The 13,057-nt window shown below is 36.7% G+C and overlaps 1 protein-coding gene and 1 long non-coding RNA gene across 2 annotated transcripts; both read right to left on the bottom strand.

Moving 5' to 3' along the window:
- Positions 1-224: 224 nt before the first annotated feature.
- LOC131609823 (protein NUCLEAR FUSION DEFECTIVE 4-like) lies at positions 225-4,128 on the bottom strand. Its single transcript, XM_058881633.1, has 3 exons — positions 3,498-4,128; positions 883-1,772; positions 225-792 (listed from the first exon to the last, which is right to left on the bottom strand). Exons 1-3 carry the CDS (start codon positions 3,804-3,806, stop codon positions 312-314), a joined length of 1,680 nt encoding a protein of 559 aa, XP_058737616.1. The 5' UTR covers positions 3,807-4,128; the 3' UTR covers positions 225-311.
- Positions 4,129-5,247: 1,119 nt separating this feature from the next.
- LOC131609824 (uncharacterized) lies at positions 5,248-12,640 on the bottom strand. Its single transcript, XR_009286334.1, has 3 exons — positions 12,296-12,640; positions 7,049-7,173; positions 5,248-5,263 (listed from the first exon to the last, which is right to left on the bottom strand). It is a non-coding gene; the product is annotated as an uncharacterized LOC131609824 (long non-coding RNA).
- Between the last annotated feature and the right edge of the window lie 417 nt (positions 12,641-13,057).

The following is a 13,057-nucleotide window of genomic DNA, read 5'->3' as shown; positions in this document are numbered from 1 at the left end:
CTCCTTAATTTGTAGTCAAGACACAAAATGGTTGAGAAATTATATATCCTTAACTTGTGGTTCACAAGTTGCAATGATGTGGCTAATACTAGTGCTTATATTGACAAGAGAAAACATACATACTATTGAGAAATAGTGTTGTCAGAACATTTCCAACATTGCCTTTCCCTATTTTTTTGTTTAGCATTTAGAATTAAAAAATAATTATAGCGACTTGTACTCAATAAACAAAAAAAATCATATATTTATTAAATTTTCAACATTGCATCATATGGTACAATGTTCATCACAGCATAGTTCTGATTCAAAAGCTAATTTGCCTGTATTCTGTTGCGATTTTTATTTCTTTCAAAACTGTCATAAGCTTGCTTAGTCCTCAAGAAAAGCAAGAAACTTGAAACCAATCCAACAATTGCAATGCAACCCCACCATATAAATGTCTGCATATAGCATTTCCTTCCCATGCACAAAGACATCTCGCGCAACCATATCGATTGTCTTGAACTTGTGGCATTAGTGTCATAAACCAATGCTGCAAGAAGGCCATAAAGACATGACCCTAAAGGAATGTTTGTGATGAGGATGTTGTGATTCACACCAACACTATTTGGACCAAATAGCTCTGATGTTATAGATACTGCAGCAGAAAACACAAAGCCGGAACTTAATCCAATTAAGCTTGTGCTTAATTGTAACGCCGTTTTAGTACCGGATATCGCTAGTAAAATGAATGCAATTGGTGTTGGTACCAAGGCTGCTGCAAACCATCCGGTTCTTGCAATGTGCGTCTTGCTGCATTTTTCACACAACATTAGTGAATTAACTACAATTAAGACATCTAAACTATCGTTGAACCTACAAATTAAGACGCTTAAAACATACCTGCTGAATAAGTCTGGTGCAGCTGCAAGAAGCCGACCGAAAAAGGAACATGTGGAGTACAGTGTCACAAGAGAACTTGTCTCAGAGTTATATCCAAGTGATTGAGAAATTTGTCCCAAGTTATTACTATAAGCCAATCCAATTGTTCCTCCGCAGAAATAAGCAATGTAATATAACCAAAAATCCCACCTACGAATTAACATCTTAGTCGTATGTTCTTCACCGAGCATTGTAATCTTTTCCTTCTCCAACACATTCGCTAAACAAAAACTCTTCTCAATCATCAAGCTGTGTACACTTCTGCTACTCCTTGCATCATTATCCTCCTTACAAATGAGTTCTTTGTGAAGTTCATTTTCGTCATTATTGTCAACAAGAGTGAAAATTGTAGGGAGAGTAAAACAAGACCATTCTTTCAAGTTCACAATGCTTGGCAAAAAAAAATGCACTGCTAAGAGAAAAACCGCGCCGACGAGGATAAGGCGAGCGACAGTCAGAGATGACGACGAGAGGGAATATAGGAAGAGAAGGTAAAGGCCTGTGACAAGTGCAAGGATGTTGAGGCAAAGAAAAACTATGGAGTCGCGGGGGTTAAGTGTATCGGCGGACTGTTGTTGATGAGGTTGTGGTCGTTGTTGGAGAATTGGAATGAATACTAATGCTGAAATGAGGAGAGGAACAATGGCATTGAGTAAGAGATAGAGAGTGTCATTGTTTGAGTTTATTGCATTGGCAATGAGAGTGTAGAAAGCTGCACTTACACCATTGAAACTGATGCTTAAAGATAATGCAAGTGATCGGTTAGTTGTGAAATTTTTTATGCATAATACATAGCAGATTGTGTTGAACCAGCAAATGCTACATCCTGCAATCAAGCATAGGAAAAATACCTGCAGCACAACAATATTGTTTGTTAACATAGAAAAATACCTACAGTAAAAATGGTCATAACAATGAGAATATGTGAGTTTAAAGATGTTGCAGCTAGTGCTGATAAAGTGCCTATTGCACTTTCATAAGGTTTAGTACGACAGTGGCTAGTTAATTGTTGAATTCATATATTTTTGAAAACTACGGATTTCCTAAATATGGCATTGTGCCATGTGGTTGTGAATTTCATCTAAATGCACCAGTGCTTGGCCATATCAGTGGACTATAGCAGCTGTTAAGAGTCTCACATTAGACAATATATAGCCTGAACAAGTGCTTTTATGGTTGAGAATGGAGTAATACACCAGTCATCTTGTCCCCATACCCCTTAACAAAATGGTATGGTTGAACGTAAGCACCGTCATATGATTAAAACATCACGTACTATACTTATCCATGCTATTGTTCCCTTAAAATTTGAGGGAATGCTGTCCTCGCAGCATGGAACTTGATTATTAGATTGTCATCTTCTGCTATCCAAAATAAGGTCCTCCTCTCTATATTATATCCTCATGAACCACTATTTTGAATCTCTTCTTGAGCCTTTAGGTCGACTTGCTTTGTTCATGATCTAACTCCAAGAATTGATAAATTGTCTGCTCATTCAATTAAGTATGTATTCCATGGTACCAAGGGCCTCGTTTAAGATCTGTTAGACCACCTGCTATCAGGCCACCCACCATTTATTTTCACGCTTCAAATGTTCAGTCCTGGACGCGAGGAGGTGTATTAAGAATCTCATATCGGACAATATATGGCCTGAACATGTGCTTTTAAGTGGAAGCAATCCTCGTCCTACAAGCCGGTTTTGTAGGATTGAGTTAGGCCCAACCACAATTCTTAACAATAACACTAGCCTTAACCTTTGAAACTTGAATACCTCGGTGGACTTGTGTTTCAAAATACTCTATTTCTGAGATGGCTGTAAAGTTAAGAGCCTTACCTATTAGTTCCTACTATTATGATTTTCTCAAACTGGATCTAAATGATGTCAAGAGGGGAAACTAAAGCGCAACGTGATTATGTTGTTAGGTTGTTACAATGAGATCATTCTATGAGAGATGCCATCATATAATTTAAGAAGCTTTCAACAATTTTGGTGCAACGACTGGAGTTAAAGAACTGAGAAACTGTTGTCATGACTCATGATAAATATATACTTTGCAAGTGTTCTTTGCATCAAACTAGGAAAGTGGCTCAGAAACAATATGCAGACAACTATATATTGTGTTGCAAGAAATTTTGTCAATGTTTATTAGGATTGACTCATAGTCATTCGAGCAGGATAATAGGAAGGCATTGCGGCGCTTGAAGTCAGAGAAGTAGGCACAAGTAGTCGAGCTTCGTGACCAAATATCATGTCTTCTCCGTTTGCGTTTTTCATTTCCAATTCCTTTTGAATTGGTGTTGTTATTCTAACAATGTTAATACTAAATGGTTATTATTTCTAATTTGCTTTTTAAAATCATACTCTTTATCAGAAATATGTTACGAAATCTCAAAATTACTAGTTGTTAGTTGCCAAACTTCATAACATAATCATTAATCAACAAGATCTCTATCAAAAGCATAATATGAAGTTCATGAACTAATAAAACTCAGAAATCAAAGTAACAAAACTCACAATAAAAACTAAGTAAAAATGTAAAGAGAGACTGCTTTGGGAAATGATGAAAAATACTAACCAAAAAATAAGGCAAAGTAATCAATCTTTGAATAACAAGCCATTGGAAGCCATAACCAAGAAGCCCCAAGAAAGCAGACATGAACATAACAACCCACAAAGGAAAATACATAAGCGAAACACCAGAACACCACCCAAACGCCTTCCCCATATCAGATGCCACTGAAAGACAATTCAGCTGAAGCTGAGTTATATCAAGAACTGATTTCAGCTCAGATGAATAGGATGAGAAATCAAAGTTGGTCCCAGTGAATGCTTGTATCCAAACAGTTGCTATTAGCACCACCCACTTTCCTGATTCCACAATCATTTTCCTTCTTCTTCCCTCTTCAATATTTTCACCTTCTCAACCTCAATTCCTTCCTCCAACCACCAAGAAAACAGGATTTACAGAGATTTGTTTGATGTTTTGTTAGTATCTTCTTTTTAAAATCTATTTTTGACCAATAGGTTGGTAGAAGGAAGGAAAGCTAAGAAGCAAGACAATTGTACAAAGAGGGTAAATTAGTTGGAGGTGGTTCTTGTTCTTGTTCAATAATACTCTATGACTGGAGGGTAGTAATATTTAGTTGAAAAAAAGTGCAAAAAAAGAAGAAAGAAAAAACAAGACCACTAAAATTCTATTTATTGTAAATATTCTTTTTTGGTTTGGGGATAAAGTTGGTGTTGTCCATTGTGACACATATTGTGAAAGCTACATCATTTAAAAATTAGATAGGAAAATTGGCATGTGCATGCTTTTCATTTTCAATAATAAATACATGCTTAGTACTTATTTTTAGTTTAGAATAACATGATACCTAACACTTTCAATAAAACATTATACCTAACATTCCTATATGTTTGTAATAGTAATAAAGGAGCAATGATTAAATAAATAAAATGATAGGTTTAGGGTGTGGTTATATTTATCTAATCATTTCCATTTATAAGAAAGAGAAAAATCAATACATGAAAATTTATATAATTAAAGATATAATTATGATATTTAATAATATAACAAACATTATATCAATATTTTATTAGTATCTTAGTATAAAGAGAAAAAGTTTTATAAAAAGAGGAGGGTATGTATTAGTAAGATTAAGGTGAAATTAGCAAACCCTTAAAATTATTTCGGTTTGCATGGCCCACTCTCAAATTAAGATGGAGCAATAAATTTTCTTTTTTTGTGGAACCCACGTGGTTGTTTTTGTAATAAAATAATTGTCACTTGGCATTTATGTTGTTTTGTTATTTCCCTTCCAAATCCATCACAACGTGACATTACAATGGCCACAAAGATTGTACTATCATAAATAAATCCATGGTGTGAAATGATTAAATTAATGATCTTTCAGTTACATCCAATCATAATTCCATTCCTATCTTATGAATGAGTTCAAGAACTATTACCATCATCTTCATCATCAAGGACAAGTTTAACTCCATTGTACTTAAGAGCATTTACCACAGCCCAAATCTTAGTTTGGCTCTTAAATCCTTTCTTTTCTACTTCTTTAGTTACATTAACATGGATACCTCTTCCTTCTCCTTCATTAAGCCCCTCAACCTTGAGTCGCCTGGCCAATACCTCTCCAACAACAGCAGCTGCTTTTGCATTGCAGGACCTGGCACACTCCAGGGACTGCTTGATGTCGTGTTCTGCAGTGGATGATGTTGCTACTATTCGTCCACTGTTTCGATCTACAACGTTTGCAGTAATGTACTTTATTGATATGAACAATCTCAGCACATACCGTTTCGTTAGAGTCATTCTTCAATCATCTGACAAGTGAATTGAAAATCAAGTTTATAAATCAGTTTAAGAAAAATAAGATAAAAACAACAAACAAACAGGTAATGTTATTAAAAGAAAGGAATTCAGATACTCATGCAAAAGGTTATTTCTTTCGTTTTTTTGGTTCAAGATTTCTGTCTATATTCTTTTTAATTGGCTGAAAATAATCACATGAATCACGATAATAATTAACAGAAAAACTATCATCAAGGTTAAACAGATGCTCTATTCAAATCTGAATAAAATCTAAATTTCAAGATACATGCAATAACAGCAGCAGACTTATGATACAAGTAGGGATACTGCTTCTAGATAAGATGCAGTAGAATAATAAACTATATGTAACAAACATTCAATACGTGCATGTTCCTTTTCTGTCAATGCAACTTGCAAGCCTTCAAGATTAGATATAAACTAACATGTGTTTGGAGCAGGATTATTAAAGACACTGATTGGACCAGCAGAAGAGGAAGAATGTGGAACTACATAGAAAATAATTCCCAATCAAATCCAAAAATTAGCACCAGAACGGCATGCTTGCTGCAACAGCAAAAAAGCTATTGTACATGGCAGAAAATATTTTGTGACCATTGCAAGTACTCGAGGAATCTGAAAACATTGTAGATCAAGAGACTATGAAATTGGATTAATATAAAATCAAGGGAAGAAGAAGGTTGATGATGTAAAGGATGGTGATTTGATAAGGATATTAAAACTAGTTCTGATAGCAAGTTTTTGATTTATAGCTAAATGTTGAAGTTATAGACACTTACGCTATGTTAGGATATCATGAAATGAAAGGAGAGGAGTGAAGCGGGATGGAGCGGAGCGTAGTGAAGATTTCATTCCATCATTTAGGTATTTTAAGATGGAGCAAGACAAATTCTCCATTTCACCCAAATTAAAGGGGAAGAAATATGATGGTAAGTGATGGGATGAAATGGAATCCATAACACTCCATTCCGCTCCACTCCATCCGATTTTAATAGACCTAAACAATGTAACTTCACTCCATTTCTGCTCCATTCTGTCACATTTCATCAATCCAAACATACCCTTAGTGCCCGTTTGGTTTTGCATCAATTGGATCCGTGTCAGCCTGAAATCCCATTACTTTTCCGGGTCTATGCAAAAGTTTTGTTATGTAGCTTCTAGGAAAATCACGTAAAAACAAAAACTGGACTTGGGTTTGAGTGTCCAAACGCCAAACCAAACAAATGCTGAAAGGGTTTTTTTTTAACTAGTAATTCTTGGAGTAGCATTCAAAAAAGGGAGAAAGTAGAGTGATCAACTACATAGACTAATTTCAAAAGCAACTGAAATCCATTTTTTTTTCTGAAAATGCAAAACCATATTATCTAAACAATAAATCAAACACAAGGTGTGCAAGGCAGCCGCATGAATATTCCACCAACAGTACCAGAGCATAATAAAGCTTCAAGACTTCAATCTCATGAAGCAAAAAACCAACAAAACGGGCACTAAGACTAACAAGCTTAGACAACAAAGCATGCTCACTATAATGATCAGAATTCTCATGGCACTTCCATCTCTCAAGGTATGTTTTTTTTTATACACTAGCTATGAATCAAAACTCTAACCACATGGTTAATATAAAGAACTCAAGTAGCTACCACTTATGCTAAGAAACATGAAAGGTAATGATCAAAGACATGTGAATGAGTGGTTATCACGCAGAGAAAATGAAAAAAGTGGTGTTTTCCGAACTACCGTTACTTTCTTCAATAATTCAAAGAATAGAAGCACAATACCTATGGTGTCAACCGGACAGCTTCAGAACGCTTATGCGTTGTCTTATGCAGTGGCAGTTTTTACGGCCACAGATCGCATCCTCTGCCGGCGTTTTTACGGCCAATTGAGTTCACTGCAACTCCAACTTGTTCGTGATACAGGGGCAAGGTTGAGTTTAATTAAAATATGAAAATAATAATATATGAAAATAAAAACAATTATTCCATCAAATTAAATATTGTGATTTTCTTTTTGAAAATAATAATAAGATTTAAAGGGTGAAGTTGACCTAAAACATTTTTTATATATATATTATAGAGGAATTTGAAAGACTTTGCCTCAATCCAAAAGATTTGAAACTTTTTAGAGGATAGTTGGTTGAATTTTCTGGATAACAGGTATAGGTAAAGAGATATATCACATTGAGGATCACTTTTGGAGAAGAAGATCGGGCCAAAGGGATAAAGGTTTGGTTATTGATACCATCTCCTCATATAATATGATTATAGTGCGACCAATTTTTAATTAGCTAGGCATCGCCTTGTCCATTCTATATTTATGCTTGAAGTATCTGCTCCTCAATGGACGAGTGAGAGTTATATAAGGAGACCAGGAGGTCGCTAGAAAGTGTTATGCAGAAAGCCTCGAGTTGAAGAGGATACACACTCTATGCGGGAAGGACATGAGGATGAGTTCAGGCATAAAGTCACTTGAGGAATTCATCAAAGGCGGAGAGTCTCCCTGTCCAATCTCTAAAGAGATCGAAGGTTGAAGTTCCAAAAGGGATCCCTCTAGAGACATTGGCATATCAGCCGTTTATTTTTCTTTTATTACGGTTGGATTACTTTATTAATAATTTTTATAAGCGAGTATTGCATCTCTACCGATTGTAAAGAACAAGTTATTTCGTAGGAGCACTCTTTTCCTTCTGCGCCTTTACATAAGGCGAGAGTTTTTAATGAGCCAACTCGTTTTTTTATTATTTTAGAGTATGTATGTTTAGTTATTCCTTTATTTGCATGAAACTTATGGGTTAAAGAGAAGATCGTCCACAAAGGCGATTAATTCGCTAGATCCTCGAGTGAGATCTTTGTTGCCCATAGAGGCGATCGATCGGTGGATTCTTAAGTGGGATCCTTGCCTCCCATAGATGCGTTCAATAGTTGGATCCTCGAGTAAGATTCTTGTTGCCCGTAGAGGCGATCAATTGATTGATCCTCAAGTGGGATCCTTGCCGTTCATGGATGTGATTAATTTGTTAGATCCTTAAGTGAGATACTTTCCGCCCATAGAGAAGATCAATTCGTTGGATCCTCAAGAGGGATCCTTGTAACACATGGAGGCGATTAGTAGCTGGATCCTCGAGTAGAATCCTTGTCATCCAAAGAGGCGATCAATCACTGGATCCTCAAGTGGGATCCTTGTAGCCCATGGAGGCGATCAATTTGCTGGATTCTCAAGTGAGATCCTTGCCGCCCATGGAGGCGATCAATTCGCTGGATCTTTATGTGGGATCTTTGCCGCCCATGGAGGCGATCAATTTGTTGGATCCTCGTGTGGGATCCTTGTTATCCATAGATGCGATTATTTTGCTGAATATCCAAGAGAGGTCCTTGTCGTCCTTAGATACAACCACGAGCATCAGATTTCTAAAACATGATCCTTGTTAAATCCCCTCGCGAGCAATCAAATTATTATAAATGGGGGAGATGATGACAGACGTCCTTGTCGCGGCGTAAAAAATATTCGAGTGTATCACACGCTCGAAATACAACAAAGTTGCCACCGAACCTTATTTATTACAAAATGATAGGGAAAATATCGATAAAACCCACGAAAGAAAAGAAATATGGTCGTCGTAACCAAATTAAGGTTCGGGAGTCGATTACACAAGGGAAATGTATTAGCACCCTCACATTTGTTGTACTCAACGAGACCCATCAAGTTAGTCTTGAGATTTAGTCATCCATTCTTGAAGTGATGCAAATGTTCAATTATCCATGTTTTAGGGAACAATGTTTTCCGTTCGAATGCGACTTGAGAATCCTTCGCTAAAATGAACCAACCCACAAATATTTGCTACCCAGAACTATGTAGCCTTAAGTTCTCCATTGCACCTGGGGATATGTAGAAACGAGACCCAAAATCTTGTCAGACACAATAATAAATAATCCAAAAACATTTTCCTTTCTATATCTTTTTATCGCATAATAATTAGGAAGCAAATAAACATCACGCTAACATTCGATCACATGAATAACTAAATGGGTCCCGTTGAGTACAACAGATATGAGGGCGTACTAATACCTTCCCCTTGCGCAACTGACTCTCGAACCTTAATTTGGTTATGACGACCATATTTCTTTTCTTTTGTGGATTTTATCGATATTTCCCCTTTCCTTTTGGAATAAATAAAGATTGGTGGCAACTCTGTTGTATTTCAAGCATGTGATACGCTTGTGTGTTTTTCACACCGTGACAACCCTTAAAAAATAAAAATAAAAGCAACTAACATAAAAGGCGCCCACAAGGGGCACTATTGTTCATTACAATTACAAAAGCCTTAGGAGGGGCGAATATGTACAGTTACAAAAAACCTCAAAAGTGGATAGGAGCGCGACCAAAAAAAGTTAAAACAAGAGTTATTTTTCGTCCACTAGTTTTCCACCTCAAACTACCTGGAAGGGATCCATCACACTTAAACACAGATCAAGATAAAGAAAGTGGCTTGCATTCTCTCCTTCTCAAAATAATGGACGGAGGTCGCCACAACTTCATCCTTGAGTTACAAGACATTTTCCTCTAGGCTATCCAAAGAGCTTCGAGCCTTCTTAAGCGATTTCTTTAAACACTCCACCTTTTCAAACTGGGCAAGAGCCTCAGTGCCAGTTTCCCTAGTAAGCGCCTTCAAGGCGTCATGCTTCTCATGCAGCAACTTTATTGCTACCCCACCCTCGTGAATGTTCTTATTCACGTGATCACCTTGGATTATAGTCCTCGAATAGTGCGGGAGTATTTTTCCCTCTGCGCTTTCTCCAATAAGAGTCACCTTAAAAGTTGTACTTTCTCCAAATTAGATAGTTGGGCGAAAGGCATGTTAAGGAGTGGCCGATAGTCATCACGAAAATTCTCAAGAAAGGATAATGGCAATTAGAAAACTCCACCTTTTTAAAAGCATAACTATTCCACAAAGAAGGCTCAAGAGGGACAAACTCATCTCCTTTCCTCCCCTGGTACTAGCTCACGACTTTATGATGGCCCAGAGGGGCCCTCTTCCCTCCGTAGAACCTTGGAAGGGTGAGCCTTAGCAACTCGTGAAGTTTCTCACTAACTCGCCCCCTGTCCCCAGTCACATCTCGGGGAAGGGAAAAAGAAAGCTTTGTCCGATGTTGAACCATTTGCATGTTCACCAGGCGCTCCTTCCCCTCGTCAAGGGGGATTCCCGCCATCTCACATGCAAATACAAAAACAATAAACATAAGTTCGAGCAAGAAAAGGTCGTCTCTTATACCGAAGTACACTCACTCTATATTTGTCATCATGATCCCAATTGATAAGAATGTTGGACTCGAGAGAGAAGAAACATCTCAAAATTTGAATCATTTCATGATAAAGAGGAGGAAGAACACTTTAATCCCCCCTTTCGATAATCTGTTGATATGACGACCAGGATAAAGGAAAAATAGGATCACTATTGCCCCTCTCACATTGAAAGGAGAAGTACGGTCTCGTCCTCTTACTTGCACAAACTTGTCTTTCTAGTCCTCGTAATGCTTTGCGAAAGGCTTTAGTAGACATCCACCAGGCAAAGGGTGCACTATCATACAACCATTAGTGTAAAGGATTTTTGTCCTAGAGAAATAAATAAATACTCTGACAATAGGAGACATTCCCAAGTTGCAACAAACTATGTGAAAAGCCTTGAGTATGCCCCGCATGTTTGGGGTAATTTGAGAAGGGGTGAAACAACTGGATCGAAATCATCAAGATGAAATCAATGAAGTCACCATCGATTGTTTATTTATCACAAAAAAAGGGAAAGGAAAACATCGAGTAAAAACCTAAAGGGAAACAAACAAAGGTCTTACGACCCAGAGAAACAGGTACGGTTGTCGGTTACGCTAGAAGAAGGGGTTAGCACTCCTCACGTCCGTCGTACTCGACGGGATCCACTCTTGTCAGTCTAAATCTAAGGGTGTTATCTAAAAATCTAAACCTAAAACTAAAGGGAAACACGCGAAAAAGGAAGAGAAAAGAAACACAGGGAAAAGAAAGAAAATATATACAAGATTGTGCTCGTTCAGGCCCCGCGACCTAATGCCTACGTATCCCGATTAAGGAATCAGAGCAGCTGTAGTTCGACTCAAAACATTTTGTGTGTGTGATGTTAAACATTGCATTCCACTGCTGCTCGACCTTTGGAGACTTATACAATTGTCGTGAAACGGAGTTAACATGTGCATAAAAGAAAATAAAATAAAATAAAATCGAACAAAACATTTTAAAAGGAAAAGAAAATATAAAAGATGAATATATATACAAATAAGAAGCTAAAAAGAAAATAAACAAGTTAACTAATTAAATCAATATTTAACTAAATGACTAAAAATTTAAATTGTAAAATGAAATCAAACAAAAAGATTAAAAAAGCTAATTAAAATATTTGTATTTTTTAATATGAAAATAAAACAAAAATTAAAAGCGTATTTTTTATATATATACTAATAATGTCTAAGAAAAAGAACAAAGAGAAATATGAAAACAATTAAAGATTGGCTGCAAGAATAAACAGATGGGGGTATAACATGAGGTAAACCGCTGGGCTTTGGTGGGTAAGGCCCAAAACTAAATGAAACTATCCCATGAAGGGGTGCAGTTCACTAGGTGAGTGCAAACAGGAAACGGATTGGGCTCATCCATCAACCCGGCCCAAGTCAAGGAAAAGAAACCTAAAAAACTAGAAGGTCCCACTCGGCCGCTTCCTTGTTCAAATCCTCTGTTTTTCTTCTCCAACAAAAACTCTCTCTGCATCTCATTCTCTCGCAAACGAAAATCAAACCGAACAACAACAAAGAAACTCTCTCTCTCGGTTTACAATCTCACTCGATTCTCACTCTCGGTTACCACACTCTCACGATTTACACGGTTTTGAATCAAGAGCAACAAACAACACAATATAACAACAACAAACAGGGAAATCCTATATTCTACGCATACAAACAACAATGACAACACTATAATATATTTGAGAATAAGTGCAAACTTACAAGCTCGGAGCTAGTCCGAGAATTCCAACGCTGTGCGCTCCTGCGTGCTGCAGCTGAGTTGATGTGATCTGTGTTAAAGACCGCGTGACGTTGTTGTCCTGGAGCTGAGTCGGTTTGAAGTGTGACTCGGTGTTGTTGGTTGAATCGCTGCAAGTTGTATCGAGGACGTGAGGAGAATCGATGACTCGGTGTTGTTGGTTTAGATTGAAACTTAGTGTAACTTGCTGGAAGATAAACATGAGTCTGAAAACGTGAATCAACTTTGCTGGGAAAGAAAAAGGAACGTGAATCGCATTTGGGTAAATTACACTCACCTCCCTTAAAATTTATTAAAATGAAACTAACACCCCCTCTAATTTTAAACTAGATACTAACCTCCCCTAAACTTTTATTAAATAGGCAAATACCCTCCCTCCCAACTAACACCGTTAGTTTTCTGTCAACATTTAAATAAAAAACTTGATTGTGTTTTTTTAATCAATGTATCTTTTTTAAAAATAATCTGCTTATTTTGACTGATAGCTATATTTTGAAAAATACATGACTGTCTATATGCATTCATGTTAAATTGGAGCCCATACATTGAACAATAGTTACACATTGACATTGAAAATAGACAAATATAAATTTATCATTGTCCTATTAACATTGAAAATTATACACATTGAAAAATATTTCCTGTCATATAGCAATAACTTTAATTTAATTTCACAATCAGTATCTTGTGTATATAGCTAATTGTGTAAGCATGTCAGTTCATCT

The sequence above is a fragment of the Vicia villosa genome, linkage group LG6, assembly GCF_029867415.1.
Source record: "Vicia villosa cultivar HV-30 ecotype Madison, WI linkage group LG6, Vvil1.0, whole genome shotgun sequence".
NCBI lineage: Eukaryota > Viridiplantae > Streptophyta > Magnoliopsida > Fabales > Fabaceae > Vicia > Vicia villosa.
Note: the sequence above shows the minus strand (reverse complement) of the source record. Positions and strands in the feature narration are given on the sequence as shown.

Excerpts from the sequence above, each read along its gene's own strand:
- LOC131609823 (XM_058881633.1), bottom strand. The coding sequence starts at position 3,806 with ATGATTGTGGAATCAGGAAAGTGGGTGGTGCTAATAGCAACTGTTTGG. Across the intron at positions 1,773-3,497 it reads TTACTTTGCCTTATTTTTTG|GTATTTTTCCTATGCTTGAT; the intron begins GTTAGTATTTTT and ends GTTGTGCTGCAG. Across the intron at positions 793-882 it reads GCACCAGACTTATTCAGCAG|CAAGACGCACATTGCAAGAA; the intron begins GTATGTTTTAAG and ends TGAAAAATGCAG.